Source organism: Alligator sinensis, unplaced genomic scaffold, assembly GCF_000455745.1.
Source record: "Alligator sinensis unplaced genomic scaffold, ASM45574v1 scaffold219_1, whole genome shotgun sequence".
NCBI classification, from domain to species: domain Eukaryota; kingdom Metazoa; phylum Chordata; order Crocodylia; family Alligatoridae; genus Alligator; species Alligator sinensis.
In genome coordinates this window covers 2,941,405-2,968,554 of record NW_005841866.1, presented here as the reverse complement: position 1 = coordinate 2,968,554, position 27,150 = coordinate 2,941,405, and the positions used below count along the sequence as shown (strand labels likewise).

The following is a 27,150-nucleotide window of genomic DNA, read 5'->3' as shown; positions in this document are numbered from 1 at the left end:
CTTGCATGTCCCTACACGTGACCTGCCTCTCAGTCCGGATACAACAGTAGTTCTTCATCAAGTCTATAATGTACTTCTTGGACTGCTTTCAAGAGCTAAGCTGTATGTGGATGCTGCTGTTCATGGCACTACTAAACTGGTGCCCTACTTTAGTTTTATGACTTACTGTTTAATCTCAAAAACTGAGAAACTTATGTTTTCCACTTACTTCATGGACTTGTGGAATCTTTTCCAGCCTAAACTTTCTGAGCCAGCTATAGCTACCAACCACAATAAGCAGGCTTTACTCTCTTTTTGGTATAATGTATGTGTTGACTGCCCGGAGAATGTACGCCTGATTGTACAGAATCCTGTGGTGACAAAGAATATTGCCTTCAATTACATACTAGCAGATCATGATGATCAGGATGTGGTGCTTTTTAACCGTGGGATGTTGCCTGCCTATTATGGCATTCTACGACTGTGCTGTGAACAGTCGCCTGCATTTACAAGACAACTGGCTTCACATCAGAATATCCAGTGGGCCTTTAAGAATCTTACACCACATGCCAGTCAGTACCCAGGAGTAAGTACATTCAGAACAAATATTCTGTTATTTGTTTTAAAAGCCTTTTCAGCTATTGCCTAACCATTGTTTTTTTATTAAATACCCTAACCTAGACAAAAAAAATTCAACTCAATAAATAACCCAAAGGCAAAATTGTAGTCGATTTCCAAGTTCTCCATATAAATCACCATAATGCTTGAAGGGCCAGTTCTTAAGCCCTTGTTGTCCTCTGAAGCAACTTACGAACAAAAAGATGTTTGTTAAGAAACGTGTACTTCTCAGTGATCCTTGGATGCTTCTCAAAACTAGATCAGTGTAAAGTAATTAGCATGTTATATTTTCTCACTTACAATATGCACCTTTTCCTAAAAATCATCCCCACAAAATTGGGGGGGCATGATTAAATGGGGAAGCTGTTTTCCTCACTGGAAAAGGATTACCACTGGAGATCCTGTGCATATCATGTAGCTGCCAAAATGGCTACTGTTAGTCTAGTTTAGCAAGGGGCAGAGTCTGGTATTAACCTTCTCAAACCATAGTTTTTGACAAAGCACTATAGCTTATGCCTGAAACAGCATGTGTGCTGCTGGTAGTATCATCATGAGGTTTGTAATGTGGAAGCCACACCTTTATTTACAGGAACTTTGTATAAAGAAATACTTATACAAAGTAGTTGTATAAGGACTATACAAAGAACTAACAGTCTTGCTGTTGCCCTTGCAAGGGTCTGGAACCTAACTTTATGTGCAATAGAGTAAATCCTCCGGCATGGAGACCTACACTGTCTAGGAAATGAGGCATCCCAGGAGACTGAACGGGGCAGCTGGTGTGGCAGGAAGTTTATGCTGCTTGCCATTCCACCCAGCAGTTTTCTGGGATGCCACACTTCCTGGATACTCTGTGTTTCCAGGAAAACTTACTGTATATCACACAGTTGGCCACAACTCTGTAAAAATCTTTGTTTGGGAGTGTGTTGTATGTGAGAGAATATTTTTTTATGTTACCATCATGAAAGGTAATTAGGAGGATCCCCAACCGTTTGGTTAAATAAGTTTTCTATTGGTTTGGAGCAGGACCAAGAGTTGTCCCATTATTTTATACAAACAATTTATGCTTGGTTGTTCCATTGTTGTATGGTTTATGTACCTCTTGGAAAACATTGGCACATGGAGAGTTACAGAATCTCTACTGAAGAAAAGATGCTGTCTACATTTTTTCTCTAGAAAAATTAGTATCTTATGCATTAATGTTCATTGTGATTTCAAGTGGGTTTTGAGCAACTCAGTTTGTTTAGTACATACTCTTTTGTCAGAGGAGAAATCCACCTTAAGTGGGGAAAAGTCTGGGTAGAATCAGTTGCATGGAAGACGTGTAACTTCGGTTGAAATAAGTACATTCATGTCAATCTAATTCAGGCTTTTCCAAGCTCTGCCAAACTTGATGGCTGCATTACAGGTGCCCAAAGATATTTAATTTCCTAAAATGAAATATGCAGCCACTGGTATGTCTCTGATAGAGGATGCATGGCTTAAGAAGACTTCCATTCACACAGGTCTGTGGGATCACTAGTTTCTGTGGCTGTCACAGGTTGGAGCTTAGAGTTCTGTGAACTACAGTTGGCTCATGGACACACTGAACATTGCAACTACAATTGAAATGACATGGTTCGTTTTTAAGCATACATCTCATTTTATACAGTAAATGGTAAAGGTTGAATCAAGACAGCACTCAATAGCAAATTGTAGAAAGATACATGGTGTGGAAATTACAAATGAGTATTTAGGTACTCTTATTAATAAAAGATGACATTTAGAGAATATCAGTGTATTTTATAAATATCATTTGACATTTAGAGAATATCAGTGAATATCTATGTATTTTAGAGATGTTTATCACTTCTGTAAAATCAGTAAATATTTTTTTTCTAGATGCTTTCAGATATATGGAAGTTACATGTCTGGTGTCAGAAGAAAGACATAGGCCATCATTTATTAATAAAGAAAGATTGCCTTAACTTAATATTTATTTTGTTTGCTTTAGGCAGTTGAAGAACTGTTTAACCTCATGCAGCTGTTTGTAGCTCAGAGACCAGATATGAGAGAAGAGGAAATAGAAGACATAAAGCAATTTAAGAAAACAACTATAAGCTGTTATCTGCGCTGCTTGGATGGCCGGTCTTGTTGGACTACCTTAATAAGGTATTTCAGTAAGGAAATATTAATGTAGCAGTATGTTTGGGTAGGAAAAGAAACACGGTTATTACAATTTGAAATACCTTTAATTATCTGTTCAACATAGTTTACATATTGTTTCCTTTGTGCAAAAGCTGTTGTAGTCCCGTTATGAAGAGAGAACATGCTGAATGCCTGGAATGGGCCATTCTTATTATGGTTATGGGTATAAATATAAAGTGTGTGAGTTGCATAGGATATATCATTAGAGGTCTAAATCCAACCACTGATAGGCTGAAATGGTCTTGGTGTGTATGTCCAGGGCTGGGCACAAGTGAGAAAAGAAAATACAAAGTCAGGAGCAGCTCTGGGGAGGTGGGGAGTGTGCAGTGGGGGGAGTTGCACCCCCACTTTGATTCCTGGTCCTCCCAAACTTCAAAACCACCTTCCTGGGATCCCAAGCTCTCTGTGCACTGGCAATAAGGTACAGTGGGATCTAATGTGCAATCACACAACCATGCCTCCTGCCATGCAGGAGTTTTTAGTGTGTAATCATGCACTTATTTGATTGTTTGGTTAAATATTCAACAGGCCACATAATAAATCCTTTATTTCCAGTTATGTCACATGCTAAAATTGCTCTTACAATATTTTTTTTTTCCGTTGCTTGTTCAAATGTGCATAACATTGCTTATTTAAAAGACATTTTTCAAAAAGTTTTGACTTTGAATGTGTGTTTTTTCTAAGGTTTTTAGTATTTAAAAGATATTGTTGAGGGGGTAGAACAGGAGGAGAGAACACCTTTCCAGAAATTATTCAGAGAATAGTTATGCAGTACCTTGAAGTTCTTTTGAAGAGAATTAATTACTGTTTAAAAACAAGTTGGTACTACATCTTATCAAAACAGGGATTTAAAAGCATATTTGAGATTACTAGAGACACTTTTCAACTGATAACATTTATAGAGTGAAGAGGATAATTTAATTTTTCCCTCCTATATGTACAATTTCATCTATACTGAATTTAAAAATGTTAAAGCATTGTATGAATTATCTCATGAATTTTGAGAATATATATTCATTTTTTTGGTATTTGAAATGTTTGGTTTTCTTCTAGTGCCTTCAGAATATTACTAGAATCTGATGAAGATAGACTTCTTGTTGTGTTTAATAGAGGGTTAATCCTGATGACTGAGGTAAGTGTTTCAATCCAGTGAGCATCTTTTTCTCCCATTGACACACCATCTCAGAGGACTACCATTTTATAACTAACCAGTATGGTTTAGGGAACCTGACTAAACTTCACAACTTTAAGTAATCTTAACTCCTTGATCTCAGAAGTTTAAATTTCCCAGTGACAAATGTGCTAGGAAATGCTATAGAAAAAGCTGGAATTACAAAATCAAAACCATTTTTCTTTTTTTTCTTTTTTCTTTTTAAATACCATGTATGGTGTCTGTAATACTACCATAATACTTAGCTGACTTTTACAAGTTTGGTATAAAAGCAAACCTGTTGCTGCATGTGCTCTGAAAATCTGCTGCACTCGTATGTTCGGTAAATTGGACTAACAAATTTTATCCATTTGTCAACCCTTGCTTTATATTTATTTAGCACAGTACATTACAAAGATAAATCCACAGGGAAATATATACATGGATATTTCTTAATGCTGTTGGTTTCACACACACAACACTATCAGCAGATAAGTGACAGCATATGCTCTGTAACATTAGTTCCCAAACATTTTGGACCAGTGGACCACGGTCCTCATTTTTCTGTGGATCACCGTACCCCTCTCATTAGAATTTTTACCTGAAAACATTATGAAACATTATGAAGGTCTACAGACTATTTCCTATGGCTTCATGGACCATAAGTGGTATGCAGACCCCAGTTTGGGAACCACTGATCTATAACAGTAGATTTAATGCTATAGTAACTCAGCCAAAATACCACTTACACTGCCATTGTAATCTTATCTGGCTTCTGTTATCTTTAATAGGACTGGATGTTAGCTATTTAGTATGGAGTTGCTTATTCACATAGAAAGCCAACAAGATGTTTGCTCCTGTTTCTCAGGCTTACGCATCTTAAAGCAAAACTTCTCTTTTTATACATTTTGTAAGCTATGTAGACATATTCACAGAGCTGCTCTGTTATTGAATCTGGTACGAGAGCAGAATTTGCTGCATTTTTTAATAGAATTTAAAAAATCCATTTTCTGCTGAGACCCCATAGTATGAAAATAGCATGGTGTAGGGTAAAAGATGATAGTGGATCATTATATACAATTTCATTCTTTTTAAAAATTGTTTGTAATTTGGGTAGCCTAGTGTATGATGTGTTTGAATTCTAAGCTTATTGAAGTTGAGTATCTTTAAATGTGTCAGCACTCATCACAGGACTATTTGATGCATTTTCCTGTGGTAATAAATAAATGGAAAAATGAATACATGTAGAATTGTATAATATAATCAATCAATTATTTATGTGTCAGTGTAAAGATTTGTTTTGTTTTGTAGTCATTTAACACGTTGCACATGATGTACCATGAGGCCACAGCTTGTCACGTGACTGGAGACCTGGTGGAACTTCTGTCTATATTTCTTTCAGTTCTTAAGTCAACGCGACCATATCTTCAAAGAAAAGGTTTGGTTTTGATGGGGTTTTTTGTTTGTTTAGTATTTATTTAGGGGAAACTGAAGGCTTTGGTTTGTAGATTAATTTTCATGGACAAAACATCTTTCATTTTTGTATTGCTGTTATCTAGCTTCTAGGAATTATATCAGTTTAGCCAGTAACAGAATTATTTTAATAATAAAACTATTACATTGAATATTAAAATGTGCATAAAAATAGATTGATAAATCTGATGGAATTGAACCAGTGACAAAGGTAAGATTTGTAGCTTTATTTAAAGTCATATACAGCAAAAGCTCTCTTATCCGGCACCCGTGGGCAATGGGGGGTGCTGAATAACCAAGTATGCCGGTTACCTGAGAGGCATTTTTGTCTCATCTGGCAAAGACGCCCCTCCCACTGCATCCGATGCATTCACATCACAGATTAACCACGTCACCCTTTCCACCCCTCTCCTGGTGTCAGTATGCCAGGGGATAGGGAGGGGGGTGCTCCGCGCAGGCTGCTTTACCTGGTGCAGGCTGCTTTGCCCTGGGCTGTGACCCAATGTGGGACTCGGTGTTACAGGAAGGCCCACTTCCGGTTTCATTTTTGCTACATCGATCGGCGTCGACCGGCATGCCGATTAATAGAGCATGCCGGTTAACGTGGCTTTTACTGTATTTAAAATTAATACAAAAATGTTTTAATTGCTCCATGTTTAACATTCTTAATTTATTCCAGGAGTTAAAAGGTGTCAGCAGATAATGTGTTTGTTTTTGCATTTGCAGATGTAAAACAAGCTCTAATTCAATGGCAGGAGCGAATTGAATTTGCCCATAAGCTTTTAACGCTGCTAAATTCTTATAGTCCTCCAGAACTTAGAAATGCTTGCATTGGTAAGTTACATTAATGCTTCTGTAGTTGGGAAGAATACTTACAGTATAGCTTGTGCACTAAAAATTAGGAAATTTATATATTATGTATATTTAATATTATGCATGTTAGAATTGGTATTATTAATTGTTATTAACATAATAGTTATTTTCTAAGAATGCTAGGAACCCTAATATTTCTGGAATAAAATTTAATGTTTAGCATTTATTAGGTATGCAGAATGTGTGGACAAACATTTAGTTTCTACTTGCAGTCGCTGTAATGTTGTACGCAAATCAGGCATTCTTTTTGCATTGCCTCTTACTCGCATAACTTGTTTTCACAGTTAGGGGGCCTGATTCTCTTCTCACTAGTGCCAGTTTAAATCATGAATAACTTAAATAAGTCAGTAATTTGTTCCAGTGTTAATGAGATCTGATTCAAGTTCAAGATCTATAATTTAGCATCCAGAGGATAACCGAATTCACATTACAGGAATCCGTCATTGTAAAGATTAGAGACTTGATTACTCTGAAAATTTCTTTGCCATGTTTATACCCCACTTTCTGAAAAATCCAACAAATAAACAGGAAACAAATCATTTTAGAAGTAAAAAAAGACCTCTGTTGTTTCCTGCTATGTCATTCATCATGGGGTACTTAACATGTAAGGACAGATGTTATACCAAAAACATCTGTCTGTCTGGATTAGCAGACCTCTTCTAAAAGGCTTTTTCTGGTTTTTGTTTTTTTCCTTTTTCCTTTTTAAAGGGGTAACATCCAAATTTTTAACATGTTAGTGAAGGCCTAACACATTGTCCAAAGTCAGCCTATTTTTATGTAATTTTTATGCATTTTCCCCTTATTTTGAGTGCCCTTCTCATTGTCGTCCTGGCTGCTGCTGGTTGACATTTTCCAGGCGTCAAACCTGATATGGTAAAGAAGAAGCAAAGAGGGTAATTTTATTGAGCTTCTACTTCCTACAATCTGACACCCCTCTCATTGGTTGATAAGGGAGAACTGACCTAACACTGTGCAGGTTTTCTTCTAGTGAAAGAGGTGAAGGGAACCTTGATTTAATTCAGGTGGTTTCACTTTAAATATTGTTCACAATAAAGTCTACCTCCACATTGTGCACTAAGCAGAAATGATACTAAACAGCTCAGGCTTACAATTGCATGAGCCAGAAGACATGCACAGTTATTTCTTAACCCTCAGAACATAACAGCAAAACTAACTTTTCATTTTTAGATGTCCTCAAGGAGCTTGTGCTTTTAAGTCCTCATGATTTCCTGCACACTCTGGTTCCATTTCTACAGCACAATCATTGTACATACCACCACAGTAATATCCCAAGTATGTATTTCCAGTTATTTTTCTACTCGTTATTCGATACTCATTATTCTTGATCTTTGTGTGCACTGTTCATTTTAAATACTGATCTTTTAAATTTATTTCTATGTTATCCTAACCTGCACTACAGTGTCTCTTGGACCTTATTTCCCATGTCGTGAAAATTTGAAATTAATAGGAGGAAAAAGCAATATTCGTCCTCCTCGTCCTGAACTTAATATGTGCCTCTTGCCTACAATGGTGGAAGCCAGCAAGGTATGTAAGCCTATGGATGTGATTTACATGTGATATAAGAATCCAGTGGCATCATATGTTTGCTTGGTCTTTGTAAACAAAGCATAATTCTTTTTGATGGTGTGTTGTCCAGTTATTCTGCTTTGTATGTTGAGATCAATTTATTTTTAATAGTGATGTCTGTTGAGGCCTGTACCTCTTTATACACTCACAGCCACGATAGCCAAGGGAGAATGGGGTGGGACAGCCTCACCCATCACTCTGTTCCTTCTCATCACTCTGCTTGCAGTGTCCATATTTATGGCCCCATTCAGCACAGCTGTCCTTAAAATTGTTGATGTGTGTGTACATTTGGAATTTGCATTGTTCATAAGTTTGCTTGCCATTAGCAAATTTTAAGAAAAATTTTATTAGACAGCTAGGTTCCCCTTCCATGAGGGTGGGGCACATAAAGAGTACGATCTGTATATCCCCCAACTTCTCAACTCCTGAACAGGCTACACTAAGAGACAGGTTCACTCCTCTGCAGGAGACCTATTCTTCTTCTGCTTTCTGGTGCGTGGTGGAGATTCCTGACTATTCACAGTGACCCACTGGGAATCTACTGGAGAATAAGGAGATGATTCCATTAGGAAACAGAAAAAGGCTAGGACTCAAAAGGACCCTCTTTCATAGCATCTTTCCTGGTGCCTCTTGCTTCATTCTGTTTCCCAACTGTAGTTTTCCTGGGGCATGAAAACCTTCACCCTATCTAGACCCCTCTCTCTCATCAAGCTTCTCCCTACCTGATACAAACTCAAATGGTGGAAAGTGAAGAAACTGAGAGAGAGGAAAATCATCACTCACTAGACAAAGAGCACCACAAATTCCACGTGGCTTGCTCTTTATTACCCAAGGAGGTCATAAATCAGTCTCTAGCCTTACTGGATTAATCAAAGGTCTCCCTAGGACCTGTTAAGGAGGTATTCAAATATTTTTTTTCAGCCATAAATAATCCAGGAAAAATAAAATTAAACCCAGCAGCCTCGGGCAAGTTAACATTACCTATACACATTGAAACCAAAAAACAGTCTGGCATACTTTTTTTGAGGTAGAAATTAATAGAGAGAAAATACTAGCTCCTAGGTAAGAGGTATGAATATTAGGGCTGTGTGAAGCTTCAGTAGCAGATTTGATTCGGAGGAGATTTGGACCAATTCAGTGGCCAAATCTGCGAATTGAATCAGGAGACCTATTAAAAGGTCCAAATTGAATCAGAAGCCTTTGAATCAATTTGGAGAGATTCAGAGATCCGGCCGTAGGCTATACTGCGTCCAGCGTCATCGAGAACTATGGCCGAATCTTCGAATCTGCCAGATCGAATCAGGACAGTGATTTGAATCACCGAATCAAATCACTGTCCCTCCGAATCATCCGAATCCAAAGAAAATACTTGCTGCTTTGCACAGACCTAATGAATATTTGTGCCTGCATTCAACTCCAAATATGTTAGTCTCATAAGTAGACGAAGAGTTTACAGCAAGGACCACCCAAAACCATTGCCTTACGAGAAGGATTCTTAGAAAGTGGGTCTTTTGGATCAGAAAGTAAACACTTCTATAAATATGACTTCTTCTGGATAGGCTTTTAGATGTGCTAGGAAAACTGGAGGAATTAAATAACTTTATGGCTGAAAGCCAATCACTGCAAGGACATCACTCTAGGCCAGTGGTACTCAGTCTTGTTAAGACTCTAGGCCTCTCTTGAAAAATACTGTCTCTTATCTTTCACTTATTTTAACAATGGAAAAATAATAGAGCAGTTTTTCTTTTGTGACGAGCTTAGACCACAACAGCAGCCCCAGGTCAGAATGTTTTTGACGCTGTAGATTCCTATTTGAAATCCCTGTGTTTATCTTGTAAATTGTGTGTAGGGGTTTGCACACCTTACAGTGCTAATATTGTGCAGTACCTGTGGCACCCTTAATAGGGTCTTACAATATAATTGGTTAAGCAACAGTACATAAGCTCTGCACATTCTTATGGATACTACAGAAACTTTGCAGTCTTTGGGATTGTGTTCCAACTTCTCAAAAGCTTTACTACTATGAACATAAGTCCTGCACCCAGTATAACTTGCAGTAGTAACCATCAGAGCCCCTGAGGAAGAGGCAGAGTTCCACGGGCAGTTGCACATGGCTTAGACTGTCTGCCAAAATCTGGTTATGATGTGAATGTCAAGAGCCTAACCAGACTCCTTTGGACTTTTTTTTTCTTACTTCATGTTTAGAAATCTTTTTTTTTTTCCCAAGAGGTTTGGAATGAGATAACCTTGGATCAGAATGTCCTCAAAATAGAAAGGAAGCAAGATTAAAACTATTTTCAAACTGTTCCTGTCTCTTGAACCCCTGCCCACTTCAGGGACCACCCCTTAAGAGCATGCCCCTTAAGAGCACCCTTTAAGAGACAGGAGATGGACTTTCTTTTGCCACTGGGAGCAGTAAAGTTCTCTCTGGAGCTCAGATGGAAAGGTTTATATTCCCCATTATTTCCTACTTCTCCAAAGAAAAGGGAGCCACAGAGCTACCCTCAGCTTTTCAGTATGTTCATTTGTGGTTAAAAATTCTGCACGATCATCTAACGCATTTCAGAGCTCACGGAGCACACATTTGTATCATACATCACACCAGTTTTCCTTTTTGGTCTCTGTAAACTTGGTAGAGATCAGTATATCTGTCCAATGGATACCCTGTGAAGGCCTGCTGAGCAGAATCCCATATGTGGTTCTGTTTCCATCTAAGTGGCCCAGCAGTATTTTTATCTTTGACTATTTCAGGGCATGTCTAAACTGCAGGTTGTAGTATGATATGGACTGGCGGTGTAGGCCTGTGTGAAACAGCACCGTTTCATTTAGACTTCCGTTTTGCCGTTTGGAAGGGACAGCATTTTGTTTTGCTGTTTTGAAGCACTGTTCCATTTTGTTTCGTCAAAGCTATTTCAACACTGTTTCGACGTGTTTCGACATTTTGTCCATGGGCTATAATGGGGAATAACAAAATGCCTATAGCTTTGTCATGTCTTGCCTGATTCGGATGAAAATTGCAGGGATGGTAGCCCCTTCTGAGGGCATGAAGCCTACCAAGTTTCAAGGAGATAGGTGCAGGGATTTTTGTGAAACTGCACCTCAAACTGTTTAAAGCAAAACCAATATCACTTGCCAGCAGCAGCAGCCTGCTGTCATCCTGCACGCAGATCCGGGGGTCCACTTCCCCTGGAAGGAGTCTGGCACAGCCCCGCAGCCCTCCTGGGGGGCACAGGCCCCTGGGTCTGTGTGTGGGATGACAGGCTGCTGCTGTTGGCTGGGGCCAGCATCAGCACTGGGTTCTTCCTGGTGCTTAGCACGGGCTGCACCAGGCAGACTCTGGTGCTGGCACTGGCCCCAGCCAGCAGCAGCATGCTGTCATCTATATGCTCCAAGCCAGTGAGTGCAGAGCTTTTAAAAAAAAAAAGCCCCACACTCACCAGCTGCAGCAGCAGCAATTGGAGCTCTCAGGGCACACGTCAGAGCCCCCCTGCACAACACGGGGCAGCAGGGATCGCCCTCCCCTCCCGCTCCTGCCTGGCACCCGTGTGACAGCTATACCATTGCTCGGGTGCACTACATCTTAGCAGGGCACCGCACACTGTCTGGGAGCTGGGGTGGCTCCACGTGTCAGCCAAAGCTCCCGGTTCAATTCCCTAGCTCTCTGATCACTTCCGCCAGCTCTTCCTGGGGGCCTGCACACAGGGTTTCAGCAGGCTGCGCTGCTGGCTGGAGAAATAGCCCAGAGCCGTCTCCATCCCCAGCTGGCTGCAGCAGCCTGCTGTCATCCTGCATCATCCGGGGGCCTGAGCCCCCCAGGAAGAGCTAGGGGAAAGATCGGGGAGCTGGGGAATTAAATTGGCAACTGAGGACATGTTCAGCTCCCTGTTCGATTTGCCAGCCCCTGGGTCCATTCGCCAGCTCTCTGATCGTTCCCCCAGCTTCTCCCAGGCGACATGAGCCTCCAGATCTGTGCGCCAGGTTTCAGCAGGCTGCTGCTTCAGGCTGGGACCAGTGGCAGCACTGAGCAGGAGGAAAGCTGGGGAAATGATCAGAGAGCTGGGGGAAGCATTCAGAGAGCTGGGGAATCCAACCGGGAGCTAGATGTCAATATCAGAGCAGTCCTTCTCCCCTCTTTCCCCTCCCTCTTAGTTTGTTAGCAAATCGGCTTCGAAACTTGAAACATTTCAAAACTTTCTAAATGTTTTGAGTGCCCTTGTTTAGTTTCAAAGCTGTTTTAAAGCCTTTTGTTTCGTTTCAATTTCTCTGTTTCGAGCTCAAAACAAGTCGAAACAGCTTCAAAATGAAACACCCATCAACATTTCGTACAGCCCTAGTGGCCAACCCATAGCTTGTTACATGGATAGCTTGTCACTCCAGCCCCAGGCGCTCAATAAAGGGAGAAGCTGAAATAGAGGTAGAGGGCTCAGCCCTCCGATCTCATGAAGCAGAGGTGGAGGGTAGATGGGTGGTGCAAGAGGTGTCAGTTCTTACTGCCAAAAGCCAGGTTAACCCTTCCCTGTCCCTGCAGCCACTGCTAAATTTGGGGCTTTGATAATACACACCCAAGCTATGGTTATAAATTATTCCTCACTGAGTTGCATGGGGCTGCTGCTAGACAATATCTTACATGGGTATCTTTAAACTACATTGCGATCTCCAGTGTGGGCATACCCCTTAATTTCAGCCATCCTGGACTGCTTGCTTGCTTTGAAGCAATCCAGTTTCAGCTCGGTTAGGGCACATTTAGCAGCAACTCCTGTGGAGATCACTTTTGAGTTTAGCATGATGTATTTTCAAACTTTAAGGTGGCAGTGAGGAATCAGTGAGCTAGAATGGCTCAGCTCAGGTCCAAGACAGGCCAGCACCAGGACCAGACTGCCATTGCTTCTTCCCACTGCCTGGCTGTGGCACAGTATGGGGATGCTCTGCACTGTGCATTGCAGTGCAAGCAATGTCCACGCCACCGAATACTGCCAAAGCCTCAGCTCTACGGGCTACCTCTAGTGGCTCTTTGGGCCATAGGTTGCCACCTAGAGTTAAGTATTTAAAACTTTGAGGGCCTTGCTTCTCTGTTTCCATTAGTTAAGGAGTTTCCCCCAGTCCTGGGACCTCAACATAGTTCTCACTAAATGAATGGAATCCCCTTTGAGCCTGTGGCAGTTTTCTACCAGTATCAATTGGCAATTATGACAGCCTTTCTGATAATTATTACTTCAGGAGATGGAAGGACAGAAACTCAATTCCCATACTCTTCCATTAGTTATATTCTGTAAAGGTAAGGTTTCCCCTAGGCTTCTTGCTGAATTCCTTCTTTCCCAGGTTTTAGAACAGCCTGCCCACTTTCCATTTCTTCCCCTAGAAGCTCATAATCCCCCACCAAGTGACATGAAGCTCCACATTTCAGGTATGATGAGAGCTTTAGCTGTTTGTTTAAACACAACAAATTAGTTCTCTTCTAGATTGTTCGTGACATTTGCAGAGAGGGTTCAAGGACAATCCTTACTCATTCAGAGGTTGCCCATAGTGTTTCAGATTATGTGAAGACCGACTGTGAGATCACTAGAAATGATCCTGCAGCCCATTGCAAAAGGATTAACGCAACCTCTACCGTTTGGTTAGTTAAAATACCAGTATCTGATATGTGTAGTGCTGCTGTCTGGAGCTCTGTGAACACACTGATCTTCTTTCCACAGGCTTTCAGATGGGAGGCAAAGTTTGATAGAGCTGTTCTATAGTTACTCCCCCAACTCCAAATGTGTGATAACAAACAACCTAACCCAAATCACGGTGGAAGTTTGTGGTGCAGAGGTGCCTTTAATCTCATTCTTTTTGCAGTGTGCCCCCCGCCCCCTCTTCCCTCTCCACCACTGAGTGGCTGAACTCAGCCATTCAGGGGGAGAGGGGTGGTGCAGCGAAAAGAGCAAAATTAAAGGCGCCACTGCACGACAAACTTCCACCGCAATTTAGGTCGGTCCCTAGTGACGATTGCTTTGTAGTCAACTGGACTAGAACGTGTAGACAGTCACTCAAAATTTAAAATAAATACTAAAAAATTAAATTAAATTTAACATTTAAATATTTTGGTTTGTAAAACCAGATGTGACTTTAAGCTGAATTAAAACACCTTTGACAGTTTTGGTTTTAAAAGCTTATGTATAAAAATTACTCCTAAGAACGACAGTTTCAGGCGGCTATTACTCTGGCTATTGATATGTCGTATGCTGAAGAGTATACCGTAGCTGTCTATACATTAAACTGAAGTTACTTTATAAGTCTGTTCATGTTGAATCTGTTTTGAGTTAGACTTGGAAATTCTCTATGAACCTTCTGTATTGCAGAATGCTTTAGAAAAATTGGAATGTGCAGTAGGATTATTAAACTACATTTTAGGTAGATTGGGTAGTTGCCTAGTTGTTTAGTTAGCTCACTTATGCTTAAACATTTATGAAGTCTTCTTAAACCTCCAGGGTAAAGATGATGTTTACGATCGTATGCTGCTAGACTACTTCTTTTCGTATCATCAGTTCATACATCTACTATGTCGAGTTGCAATCAACTGTGAAAAATTTACTGAAACTTTAGTAAAAATGAGTAAGTATTGAAAGTTAAATAATAAATACTGCGTAAATGTACTGTTGTCATTAAGATTCTGTAATGGTAATTAGAGATAATTATACTCTTGCTTTTTAAATATAATTCAGTGTAATAATTTTATATAATGTATGTAGTACTTGTGAAATTTGCCATAGTAATAATTTTGGAGACTGAAATTTTTTTTTTTATCCATAGAACAGTAAAACATGCACAATACTAGCATAATCTAATCCACACCACTGCCATCTTCCAGGCCAGTCTCAGAGAGATGAGATGCAATAAGTGATATTACTACTGGTCAGGTGGGGAATTTAATCTCCAAGCCCATTTAAAGGCCAGTGAAGTCAACATAACCTTTTCCCTTACCTCTGTGCTTTTGGATCAGGTCCTGAATGAAACCGCAGCTCCTCTTTTAACTGTCATTAAGGGTTCTCACTAGTACCAACTCTAACAACAGTTTCTGAGCTGTGGACGTTGCATCTATCCAAGAATGGTTAAGACCATCATTTCATTTTACTTAAGCAACCAGAAACCATTGTTGGTAGGCATTAGTGCTGTGACTTTACATCTGAGCCTGTTTTTAGCTAATGACTTGGGACTTGACCACAGCTTCTACTTGAGTTTGTGACCAGTTAGTGAGTATGGCTTGTACCTGCACACATGGCAACTGCTTCACATCTGAAAGAGGTCTACACCAGCACCTTCTGTTTGGTCAGACTTTTTTTTTTTATCAGTGTACACACAAAAGACTCTGCTAATTCTAACCGGTTCAGCTAATCCTCCTTTCTCCTTGCGCTCATTGTGGTGGGACATCCTAGCCTGAATAGCTTGATAAACTGCAGATCCTTTTATAGGACAGGTCTTCTGGAATAGCTATTCTGATTTTCCAAAACATAGTTAGACAATATGGTAGGTGTGCACACACACAAACGTGATTGTGCTGTCAGGAAATTCACCATGTAGACACAACCTAAACACTGTGATTTGTAATGAGATGTGAACTGTCTTGTTAGAACATTTTGGATACTGTGGGGATGAGTTTTGAGAGGCAAGATTTCCTTGAACCATTGATAAGCTATTCTTTGTTCAAACCACCCATCTCTGCTTCTTCCACATACCTGATGAAGAATGTCTTGTTTTGAAAACTTGTCCTACTTTATCCCAACTACGTAGTTGATCCATTAAAAGGTATCATCCTAAGAAATCCTTGCCTCTTGTATAGTTTCTTGAGCATAACAGCTACAATATCACTATCACATTACCATCTTCCATATAGGATGTTTGGCGTTTAATATGGGATTTTTGAGCTATAAAGTTTATCAGGGGCATATATCTTCTCTCTTGAGCAGTTTGTCCCATAAATAGAGTTGTATTAAGTTTACCTAGATTACACTGGGGTTTAAGATAAAGTTTATTTCAAATCTGTTTGCAGTGTTCATGCCATGTCATCTTTAAAAAAATATAAAACCTGATAAATTGTTGATGGTAAACATTAAAATTAAGAAAATGATATTGAAGTAAAATGTTACATTTCCACTTACGTAAGTACATAGACGTAGTCCTTCTTCAGTTGGTGGACATCGATTTTTTTTTTTATATATATACAGAAATGGCAAATACAAATCTTTATGATAATAGGTTTTTATAACAACATACTCATTGCACTATAAAAACTTTGCAAACTACAGATCTTGGGTAATCATGTGTAATTGGTCAGGATGTAATTCTCTGAAGCGATATGATGCATCCAACCTATTTGTGTCAGTCAGTGATCCATTTCGTGTATTTCAGCATGTATTCAGTTTTGCACTCTCTCAAAATTCCAGGTGTCCTAGTTGCTTATGAAGGTTTGCCGCTTCACCTTGCATTGTTTCCCAAACTGTGGACTGAACTATGCCAGACTCAGGTAAAGTTAAATAAGTTTGAGAACTAATTGAGAATATTTACAAGATATTTGTGAAAATTATGAGCTGTTCAAAGTTAATTGCTTTCAAACAGTAATTTATAAGGTTAATTAAAATTAAATTCAGAACACTGTTAAAATTTACTGGATGTTTCTTAGTTCATAATGGTAATGTAAAAAAATTAACATAATGAATGTCACTTTGCTTGTATAATTTGCCTTTCATTTGAACAATCCAAGAAAAACTAGCCAGTGATAATCTGTCATCTTTGGTTCTGATTCATAGATTCATAAATTGTTAAGGGCTGGAAGGGACCTTGCAGGTCATCGGGTCCAGTCCCCCCACTCTAGGCAGGAAGACAACTGGGGTTAGGTGACCCCAGTGAGGTGATTGTCTTGGAAACCTCCAGGGTAGGTAACTGCACCACCTCTGGAGGGAGTTTATTCCAGTCTGGACACCCTGACTGAAGGAGCTTTTCCTGGTATTAAGCCTGAAGCGGCCTTCGAGAAGTTTGTATCCATCTTCCCTGGGGGTGCCCTAGTGAACAGCTGTATGATGCTAGTTGATGCTACAGAAGCGTCCATAAATAACATTACATACATGGAGAAATATTTGCAGTTCGGAGGTCTGTGCTCTCTTGCAATAGGGATTGCTTCCCCTGCCATTGAAATCCAAGTTCACTGTAATTGGACTGTACCCTAGTACACAAGAAAGTATAGTATACATATTTTGGTTTGATGGATCCCTCTGTTTAATAGATTAGAACTGTTTTAACTTCCAGGTACCCCACCCAACAGTTTAAGGTAACAAGTGAAGATTATGTTAAATAGGAAGAGAAAGTAAGGACATTGGAATATATGTATCTAAGGGTCCCTCTACATATGCAGATAAAGGCACAGTGGGATCTTCTGCATAAGCCACACAATCATGCCTCCTGCCATGCCACACATGCCTAAGTTTGAATCTGGCCAGTAAGCACCTCTACTTCTATGTGAAAACAATCCCTAAAGTTTAAAAAAAAAATTAAATCATCCTCAACTGAGACTTGTATAGATGTTATATGGCCAGGTTCTAAAACATAAAAATGTGGGAAATACTGACTATGCTAACACTAACAGCGTGGAAGCTGTCATATTTATTCAGAAATGTTTTCCTGGAGATTATGAACATAAAAACTGTTAAGTTTAACTAATATAATTTATGTTGAAGACCCCCTCCATTTGGCTCCTTTGTACAGCAAACCCCCACCAGCTCCATTCCCAGAGGATCCCTTGCACCTAAGCAAGAGAGGCAGTGTGTGTTTCACACACCAGGGGAGGTGGGTCATGTTTAAATACACAGGTCTCCACTCCCACACACGATAATCTCAATCAAAGAGCAGCTTTGGGACAATAACAACAAATACATTTCTAATTCTTTGATGCCAGTGAAAAACTTTCTGTATGAAGTAAAGTATGTTCTCGTCAGTCTCTTAGCAAATTCAATTAACTTTGCAGCAATATTTTTTCAACATTTATTTTTCTATTCTCTTTAGTCCGCTATGTCAAAGAACTGTGTTAAGCTCCTGTGTGAAGATCCAGTTTTTGCAGAATATATAAAATGCATTCTAATGGATGAAAGGACCTTTCTTAACAATAATATTGTGTATACCTTCTTAACACACTTTCTTCTAAAGGTATGTCATATTTTAAGTGGTGTTTAAAGTTAGCAAGAATGCAGTGGTGTACATTGTATTAGTTTTGGATATTTATTTCACACTTCAAGCCTTTTTACAGCTCTAAAATAATTATGTTCTTTTACAGGTTCAGGGGCAGGTTTTTTCTGAAGCAAACTGTGCCAATTTAATCAATACTCTAATTACAAATTTAATAAATCAATATCAAAGTCTAGAATCAGATTTCAGCAGCCAGCGAGTTGAGATTTCCAAAGCAAGCTCTACTTTGAATGGGGTAAGTCTTACCTAAGCCTTCACAATAACAGTCTTTTAAAAAGAATCTGTTTACCTTGTATGGCAGAGCTTCTGTAGATTGTCTACAATGAAAGGAATCTATTTAGTGAATATCTTGACTGCCCCAGTATGCATGTGTCCCCTCTTGCCAGTTGGTCAGAGACAACTGGAGATCTCTCTGAGGGTAACACTAAATCCAGGAGTGATGAACCAACTCTAGCATAGCCAACTCTGCTAGAATTTCTGACTCTGTTAAGGAAAGTGGGCAGTCGGCTCTGGAGCACCGCTCTGAAGTTCTTTTATGTAGTTTTAGTTCTTTTGCTACCTGTTTTTTTTATTGTTCCACCTTTGTTCTCTGTCTGGGCTGGTATGCTGGCACAAGGGGAATTGTCTCTCTGAGACTAGAAATAGGCGTTGCCAGTTGAAGCGGATCAGTGAAACGCATGTCGCTTGTTGTCTTGACTGTTAATGCTGTGGGGCAGTATGTTCTCCAGGGAATTCCTGCACACCCCTAGAATTCCCACGCAGGATCAGGTCTCTCAAGCCTTGGGAGCACCTGCCCAGCTTTCCCAGCCTACCAAGATGCAGCTCTGGGATGCATCCTCAGGGCTGTGTCTCAGTAAGCAGGGAAACCCCAGCTTTGCCTTCTTACAGAGACTGGCCCTGGAGGTCTCGTGGTGGGGGGTCCCCCTCAGCCGGAAAAGCTGAGCAGGCAGTCCCAGGGCTGGAGGGGCCCAACCCTGTGCAGGAATTGCTGTGGTGGGTGCACAGGATGAAGCTCCTCAAGTCCCTGGAGCCACCTGTCTAGGGTGGCTGGAGAGCACAGGCAGCTCTGAGCTGCCCATGCTATAGTTTCATAATATAAACAGACCTTCCACTGCTAAATAACAGCACAAATCGATATCACCTTCATCACCACCACTGTTTGTGGTATGACAAGGGGCACAGACATCTGTTTGCTTGACCTTTGTGCCCTGCCACCCCAATACAATACCTTTTGGTTATTTCTCAATGCAGGTGCTAGGTAGTCAAATGACAAAAAATACAGAATTAAGAAAACCTAGGAAACATCTCCTTATTCCTCCTTGGACAAGAATTCCAAGGGCTGGATTTCAGGGCACACCCTTTGCCCTGTGCTGCTTTGGCACAATGGTAAAAACAATTTCTTCAAGTCACTGGCTTGGAACAGCTCATAGGACAAAGCTGTAAAAAAGGCAACGGATATGTTAACCAAGAGCTTTTTCACACCCTCCTCCTTTCCTCCTGCTGCCTCCTAAATCCAACCAGTCTGCAAATAATAGTTGTGATGAAAACCATCTTCCACAGACAAATGTTTCAACAGGCAAGCCATACACTTATCTAAATTACTAAAGAGCCACCCCTATTTGAAAGAAATCCCCAAGACTGATGTTGCAGAAGCTATAGTTGAAGGGAAACCTTTGTCATTGCATTTGCCAATTTTTCCAGAGATTGACACAACAGAAAAACATTTTACTGACGCAAATGATCTGGCTTCATGCACTAAGGTTAAAAACTTGTTCCTGTAGAGGCTTTCTTTACAAAACAACACCCTCTACTTAAATAAAAATTAGCATAAATACAGTCTGTGTTTGTACCTTAGTGATCAAATATATCCATCTTGTAGATAAAATAGTATTCTTGGAGTATCTGTATAAGTGGATCCTGCATGGTTGTGTGTGCGCCCCTTCTCAGGGGTTTACACAGCTTTCAGCATCAGTGTCCAGTGGGAGTCACATGTGTGGTCTGCACACCTGTGTACTTACCCCCCACAGGGGAGAATGACCCCCACTGGCAGACAGTGAGTGCCCTTTATCTTGTTACTGTAACTTGTTACTATAAATATTTCATATATTGAATAGTGCAGGGGTTAGCAACCCCCGACAAGCGTATCAGAGTGCGCCATGGGAACGAGTTTTACTTGGCATGCATGCCTCAGGGTGGATGGCAGGGAAGGGGCTGGGGCTGCACTGCCACAACAAAGAGCTAGCCCCTTCCGGCTCCCCCACCATCTGTCCAGAGGCAGGTGTGCACCAGGAGCCAGCAACAAGCTGGGTTGGGGCTCTACAGACTTTGGTGCAGCTGCTTGCAGCCTCCCTTCTGCCTGCCGTGAGTCGCCTAGGCTCTGGGGCAGGGGCCTGCCCAGCTAGGAGGCTACAAGCAGCTACACCAAGATCTGCAGTGCCCTATCCCAGCTCATTGCCAGCTGCTGGTGCACGCCGCCTGCCTCTGAGCAAGTGGCAGGGGAGCCAGAAGAGGCCCAATCCTTGTTGTGGCAGTGCAACGCCAGGCCATTCCCTGCCATCTATCCTGAGGTGTGTGTGCACCCGCTGCTGGCAACAAGCCAGGCCAGGGCTCCATGGACCCTGGTGCAGCTGCTTGCAGCATCCTGGCTGCCTGCCACAGTTGGCCTAGGCTCTGGGTAGGCCTCTGCCAGCCACCACAGAGCCTGGGCTGCTCACAGCAGGTGGCGGGGATGCTGCAAGCAGCTGGACTGGGGTACACGGAGTCCCGGCCTAGCTTGTTGCTGGTGGCGGGTGCACATGTGCCTCAGGGTGGATGGCAGGTAAGAGGCCTGTGCTGCACTACCACAACAAGGTTTGGGCCCTGTCATCCACCCCTGTTATGCCAACATCTTCCAAATAGAGGTTGTGAGTGTTTTTGGCACTCTGCCCAAAATCATTGCCGACCCCTGGGATAGTGCTTCTTTTCAGCCTATTGGCGTTCCTCCCCCAAAAAAGTAAACAAAAACCCCAAACTTGTATTTTACAAAGTTTAGAATAGAGTAGTTCATGTTTGGGCTCTTCAGCGTCATGGTTTAGAAATCTATAGGTTCTGAGACCATGTCATTGTGGGGAGATAATTCCCCTAACTGGTGGCCATAATAGTATGTGCCTTCACTGTTTAGGGGAGAGTCTCGTACCATCCAAGTGTATGATCTGCTAGTTATTCAGGAAGCACAGACAGCAGAGAGAGTGCCATCGGAAACTCTGCCTTGTGGAAAAGTTGTGGACAGCATTTAACTCAGAGGCTTAAACAAAAAAATGAATTTCCAACCTCTTCAGCTAAAATTCAGAATGCAAGTGCCCTGGTGTTCAGGAAGGGTCTCTCTTTAACACGATAGACTGAAATGATCTTACTCAGCAACAAGGCTGTATCACAGGCCCTGGCAGCACAGCCAGTGACAAGGTTGCCTGCAGAAAACAAGAACATACTTAAAATTTACCACTTCAATACTGGTCTTTAGTCTTGGTTTTAAAGAAAAGACTGAGACGCTCTCAAGACATTCATGTAAATTGGTGCCAGTTTGACCATGATGCAGCATGTGTCAATATCACATCTCTTAGTACCATTTAGCATGAGCATGATACCTGCTAGAGCTGTGGTATTGGCAGTGAAAGAATCTTCAATGCTGAATTTCTTAGTACTGCAACCAGCTGTGGTGTGTGACTGTTTTTTGCTCAGCACTGGACTTCCTCACACCTGGAGCTATAGGCATTGCAAGCGGTAGCATAAAATTGAGCACTGCCATCTGCTGCCCTGCAGAGTTGAGCGATTCCAGAGTTAAAATCTTTCCAGCATGATGTATTTCATATCACTGGTACATCTAAAGTTCTTGTGCTTTGTGAGCCTCGCATATATTTTATAAAAATTACTTGTGGCCTTTTTATCCTCAAAAATCCATCCCGTCTGTGTGGCACATAGAGCACACAGAACATTTCTAGGATCAATGTTTTTTTCTTTAGCACATAGTTCTTTTAGCAGAGTTATTTTCCTAGACCACCTACTGCCTCTTCTGGATGAGCTAAGAGAAAGAACTAGCACAGAAGGTATTCCACATACTTCTTGGGTGTCTTCTCTTTGGGTTAACGTGCCATATCTCAAACTATTTAGGTCAGTAGTCTCTAACCTGTGGTTTACAGACCCCCAGATATTGTTTATGGCAACAGAAAGCTTTGTTTTCCACAGATGCATGTTTCTTCAAGTAGAAAGAGAGAGCAAGGTATGATGTGGTCTGCAGTAGATTACTTGCTGGTCCATGGCCAACAACAGAGAGCAAAGGCTGAGGACCACTGATCTAGGCTGTGACTCGTACCTCCCTGGAGATCTGGGATAAACCTCTGGTATTGTCTCTGATCATTCCTGTAAAGGAGTGGGGGAGGAGAGTTGAAAATCGTGACAGTCCATCTCTACTAATACGTTTTTTCTGCTAGGTTGAGTTTGCAGACCTCATTTGTGAGGAAGACAGGGGGAAGTCGAACAGTTATTTACTTTACAATAACTGGCTCCTAGAGGTCTTTTGTATATGCGCAGTAGTATTCAAAAAGCTTCCCCTAGCAGTGTTTGTTCGTGAAAACTGTACGAACACCTGTGCAGAGAAGTCGCTTGCAAGCCATGAGTATTCATCCACATGTACAAACATCTCACAAACAGTTACTGTAGAATCAGGTAATTGTTTATTGGGGTGTTTTTATTCCTTAACCACAGCCTGCAAACAGATTTTACTTCTGAGAATCAAACTAGTTTATTTCCTTTCCATGTATCATCAGTATTAAAGACCAACTTGGACTTTGCTGCTCTTTTAGGTTTGCACAGGTGAACCTGACTCACTAAATAAGAAAGCAAGACATTTCATATAATCTGTTTTCAGAGTAGAACCTAGGTAGGGTTCGTAGTTTCACAGTAAGTAGGGTAAGAAGGGACCTGAGCAGATCATCAAGTCCGACCCCCTGCCATGGGCAGGAAAGAATGCTGGGGTCAAACGACCCCGTCTAGGTGTCTATCTAGCCTCCTTTTAAAGACCCCCAGGGTAGGAGCGAGCACCGCTTCCCTTGGAAGTTGGTTCCAGCTCCTAGCTGCCCTGACTGAAGTAGCGCCTCCTGATGTCTAGCCTGAACCTACTCTCAGTCAACTTATGGCCGTTGTTCCTTGTTACTCCCGGTAGTGCTCAGGGGAGCAGGGACTCTCCCATTGCCTGCTGGTCTCCCTTGGCCAGTTTATAGATGGCCACCAGATCCCCTTTCAGCCTTCTCTTGTGGAGGCTGAACAGGTTCAGGTCTCGTAGCCTCTCCTCATAGGGCCTGCCCTGCTGCCCCCTGATCGTGCTAGTGGCCCTCCTCTGGACCCTTCGATGCTGGCCACATCCCTCCTGAAGTGCGGCGCCCAGAACTGGCTGCAGTACTCCAGGTGCGGCCTGACCAACGTCGCGTAGAGGGGGAGGATCACCTCCTTGGACCTGCTCGTGATGCATCTATGGATGCATGACAAGGTGCGGTTAGCCTTCCTGACTGCATCCCCACATTGGTGGCCCATGTTCATCTTGGAGTCTATAATGACTCCAAGCTCCTTTTCTGTCTCTGTGCTGACGAGAATGGAGTTCCCCAGCCTGTAGGTATGCCGCTGGTTCTTTCTCCCTAGGTGCAGTACCTTGCACTTGTCAGTATTGAATCTCATCTCATTCTCATCTGCCCACCCCTGTAACTTGTCCACATCCAATTGCAGCCTGTCCCTCTCTTCTGATGTGCCCACTTCTCCCCACATCTTAGTGTCATCTGCGAATTTGAACAAGGTGCTTTTCACCCCCTCGTCCAAATTGCTGATGAAGATGTTGAACAGTGCGGGCCCAAGGACCGAGCCCTGGGGAACCCCATTGCCCACATCGCTCCAGGTTGAAAATGGCCTATCCACCACCACTCCCTGGCTGCGGCCCTCCAGCCAATTGGCGACCCATCTGACTGTGTAGGCATCGACACCACAATCTCCTAATCTTTTAATGAGAACGGGGAGAGAGACAGTGTTGAAGGCCTTCCTAAAGTTCAGAAAGACTACGTCCACCGCGACACCTGCGTCCAAGGATTTTGTGTCCTAGTTATAGAAGGCCACCAGGTTGGTCTGACAGGACCTGCCTCTAATGAACAGGTTGCCCCTGAGCATAACCTCCCCTTCTGGTCCCTCGCAGATGTGCACCTGGATAATTTTCTCAAAGAGCTTCCCCAGGACCAACGTAAGACTAACAGGCCTATAATTTCCTGGGTCCTCCTTCCTCCCTTTTCTGAAAATGGGGACCACATTGGCCCTTTTCCAGTCCTCTGGCACCTCGCCAGAGCACCACAAGTGCTCATAAAGCTGTGCCAGGGGTCCTGCAATGACCTCTGCCAATTCCCTCAGCACTGGTGGAGAGTGCTCCTATTGCTAAAGTCCCTTGTACAAGGTCATGAAGGCCAAGTTGAAAATAAAAAAATCTAGGATATTGCTTAATATTCGTTTTCCATCAGAAGAAGCCCACACACAATATATTGAGTATTCAATAAAAAATCTCATTCCATTTTTCTAAGTAAACCTATTCCAACAAGAGAGAGAGAGAGAGAGAGAGAGAGTGTGTGTGTGTGTGTGTGTGTGTGTGTGTGTGTGTGTAATATAGCACCATTGCAGATGAGGTGCAGTGTCAGTGACACTGTTTAATTAATGATGATGTAGATCATTGATATTAGGTCTTGATTTTGCTGAATTTTATATGAGAAGTAAAATGTAATCTGGCTGGCACACAATTTGATACCTTCTGATGCATCTCTTAGTGTCAGGATCTAGAACTGAGAGCCCAGGTTCAAGGAGTAGTCTAGAGACAGAAGGTGAGGCAAGCTTTCCAGCATTCTCTTTTGCAAAGTACACTAAGAGCAAAGAGTGGATGGATATATAGTAACATATAACCTGTGTTCCTGGGTTTCCCATGTTCATGTTGGCTTGTGTGTGTTTATTCATTTTACAGAACTAATGCAAAACACAATGGGATTGAGCATGATGAGGTCCAAACCAAACGCACAACTTAAATTTGTCAGTAGGACCTTGTTTACATTAAGGGCATTGCTAATACTCTTAGGAGATTTCCAGAGTACACAAATTTAGGAATTTGTTCCTTTGGAAGCACAAAAGGTTCAGATCCTCTGGTAACATTTTTGCTAATTGTCAAAGAAATCTCTGTGTGCAAAGGATCAACCTTAAAATAAGAATCTGAAGTGTTTGCTAACCATGTTTCTGTGCCTTTGTTTTCCGTAGGACCTTCGAGCACTTGCGTTGCTGCTCTCTGTGCATACTCCTAAACAGCTGAATTCAGCCCTGATTCCCACATTACAAGAGCTGCTAAATAAATGTAGGGCTTGTCAACAACAAAGAAATTCATTACAAGAGCAAGAAGCCAAAGAAAGAAAAACTAAAGGTTTGCTTTGGTGTCATCTTCAGCTCCTTCTCTTTTACTTGATATATCCATGCTGTCTGTTCTTGCTTTGTAACATCACTACCAAGACCCTGATCCCTGCCTTGGAAATTTCCCAATAAGACTAACAGTACCTTCTTTGTAGCTTAAACTCCTTTGTTGCATAATACCAGACTCTTGCCTTGCACCTTTATAGATGATTTAAAATACTTTTGCTAAATTCTCCCTTGATTACTGCTCTTACTATACCATTCCCTGTACTGGGGTCTCTATGGATTTCACATTCCCTAGCACAAAACTGAAACCTTGTCTGCACCTTCAAAGTGATCTGCCTACATGTTGAAACATCCTCTTCTGCTTCTGTCCTGATACCATATGCCAGGGCTGTCCAACCTGCAGCCTGTAAGGGGTTTATTCGCAGACCCTGGACCCCCCCTAGGCCACTGCTCCTCTCATCAGTCCAGTTGCTGCTACAACTGGGATTTCCAGGCTCCCTCTCCCTTCTCTGGTTTTCACTTCCTGCCCCTGCACAGGGTGACATGGCAGCTTGCAGTGTCAGACAAGCTGCAGCCAAGAAGGTGGAGAGGTACCTGCCCACACAGTGCAGCAGTGGGAGGGAGCCACATGCTCATGCAGTGCTGGGGTAGGTTGCAGCCAGGGAGGTGATGAGGGGAATGCCATTGCCTCAGCTGTTGCGACCCTGCTGATGCAGCCCCTGCCACTGGGAAGCTGGATGGCCCTGCCTAATGCTAATTCCCCTGCTTGTTAAGTTATTGTTGTGTCTTTTTCCAGTGTCATTTCCATGCCTGAAATAACTTGCTTAGAATGGTGCCTTTGTCTCCTTTTTAAAATCGCTTTGTGTTAGACTTCTAGTACTAACTGACTAATTAATATACTGAAATAAGACAAATTACATAAACTAACCTGACAAGTATGTCATGCAATAAATAACCTGCTGAGGCTGTATTATGTAGTTGTTACTGGTTTGTTTTTATTTTTCTGACTCCTTTCATTTCTGCCTCTTGCCATATGTAAACTAGATAATAGAGAAGCAGCCCAGTACAATATCTGTACAGTGTCATCCAAACTAATAATTTTGTACACGTAGTAGTAGTATACGTTTTCTATCCTTAACGCTCAGGATGAAATTTTGGCTGTATTGAAGTTGGGAAGAATTTTGCCAGTGACCCCAGTGGAGACAACAATTTACCCATAGACTAGAAGTATTTAATTTAGTGTAATAGGGGAAACTTTTTGAAATCTGAATATAATAAAGAAGCATTTTTAATTAAAACTAATATAAAAATAATATAGAAAATATATTGCCCTCTTAACACCAGAGCTTTGAGTCTTGATTTCAACTGCAGACATTATATACATAGATTAGAGGTGTGCAAAGCGGGCCGTATTCGATTTGTTGATTTGGATCACTGTCCCAATTCGAGTCGGCAGAATCTGAATCTGAAGATTCAGTGATTCGGAGAATCAGCGATTTGGCCGTAGACACGGCTTTAAATGTTTTTTCTACATTCCTCAAGGTACCAGGTGCATCTCATGAACACTGAGATGGTGGGGTGGATGGAGTGTCCCATAGGAGCGTGGGGGGTCCGCC

General features: G+C 41.7%; 1 protein-coding gene across 1 annotated transcript in view; it reads left to right on the top strand.

Moving 5' to 3' along the window:
• USP34 (ubiquitin specific peptidase 34) overlaps positions 1-27,150 on the top strand; it is a 210,217-nt gene that overhangs the window by 180,595 nt on the left and 2,472 nt on the right. The window contains 12 exon segments of the mRNA XM_006016759.2: positions 1-565; positions 2,588-2,745; positions 3,835-3,913; positions 5,243-5,369; positions 6,131-6,238; positions 7,466-7,570; positions 7,698-7,822; positions 14,332-14,455; positions 16,285-16,364; positions 17,897-18,037; positions 18,165-18,311; positions 25,382-25,541. The exon segment at positions 1-565 is cut by the window's left edge and continues 5 nt beyond it. Coding sequence (XP_006016821.1) covers positions 1-565; positions 2,588-2,745; positions 3,835-3,913; positions 5,243-5,369; positions 6,131-6,238; positions 7,466-7,570; positions 7,698-7,822; positions 14,332-14,455; positions 16,285-16,364; positions 17,897-18,037; positions 18,165-18,311; positions 25,382-25,541 — 1,919 coding nt within the window.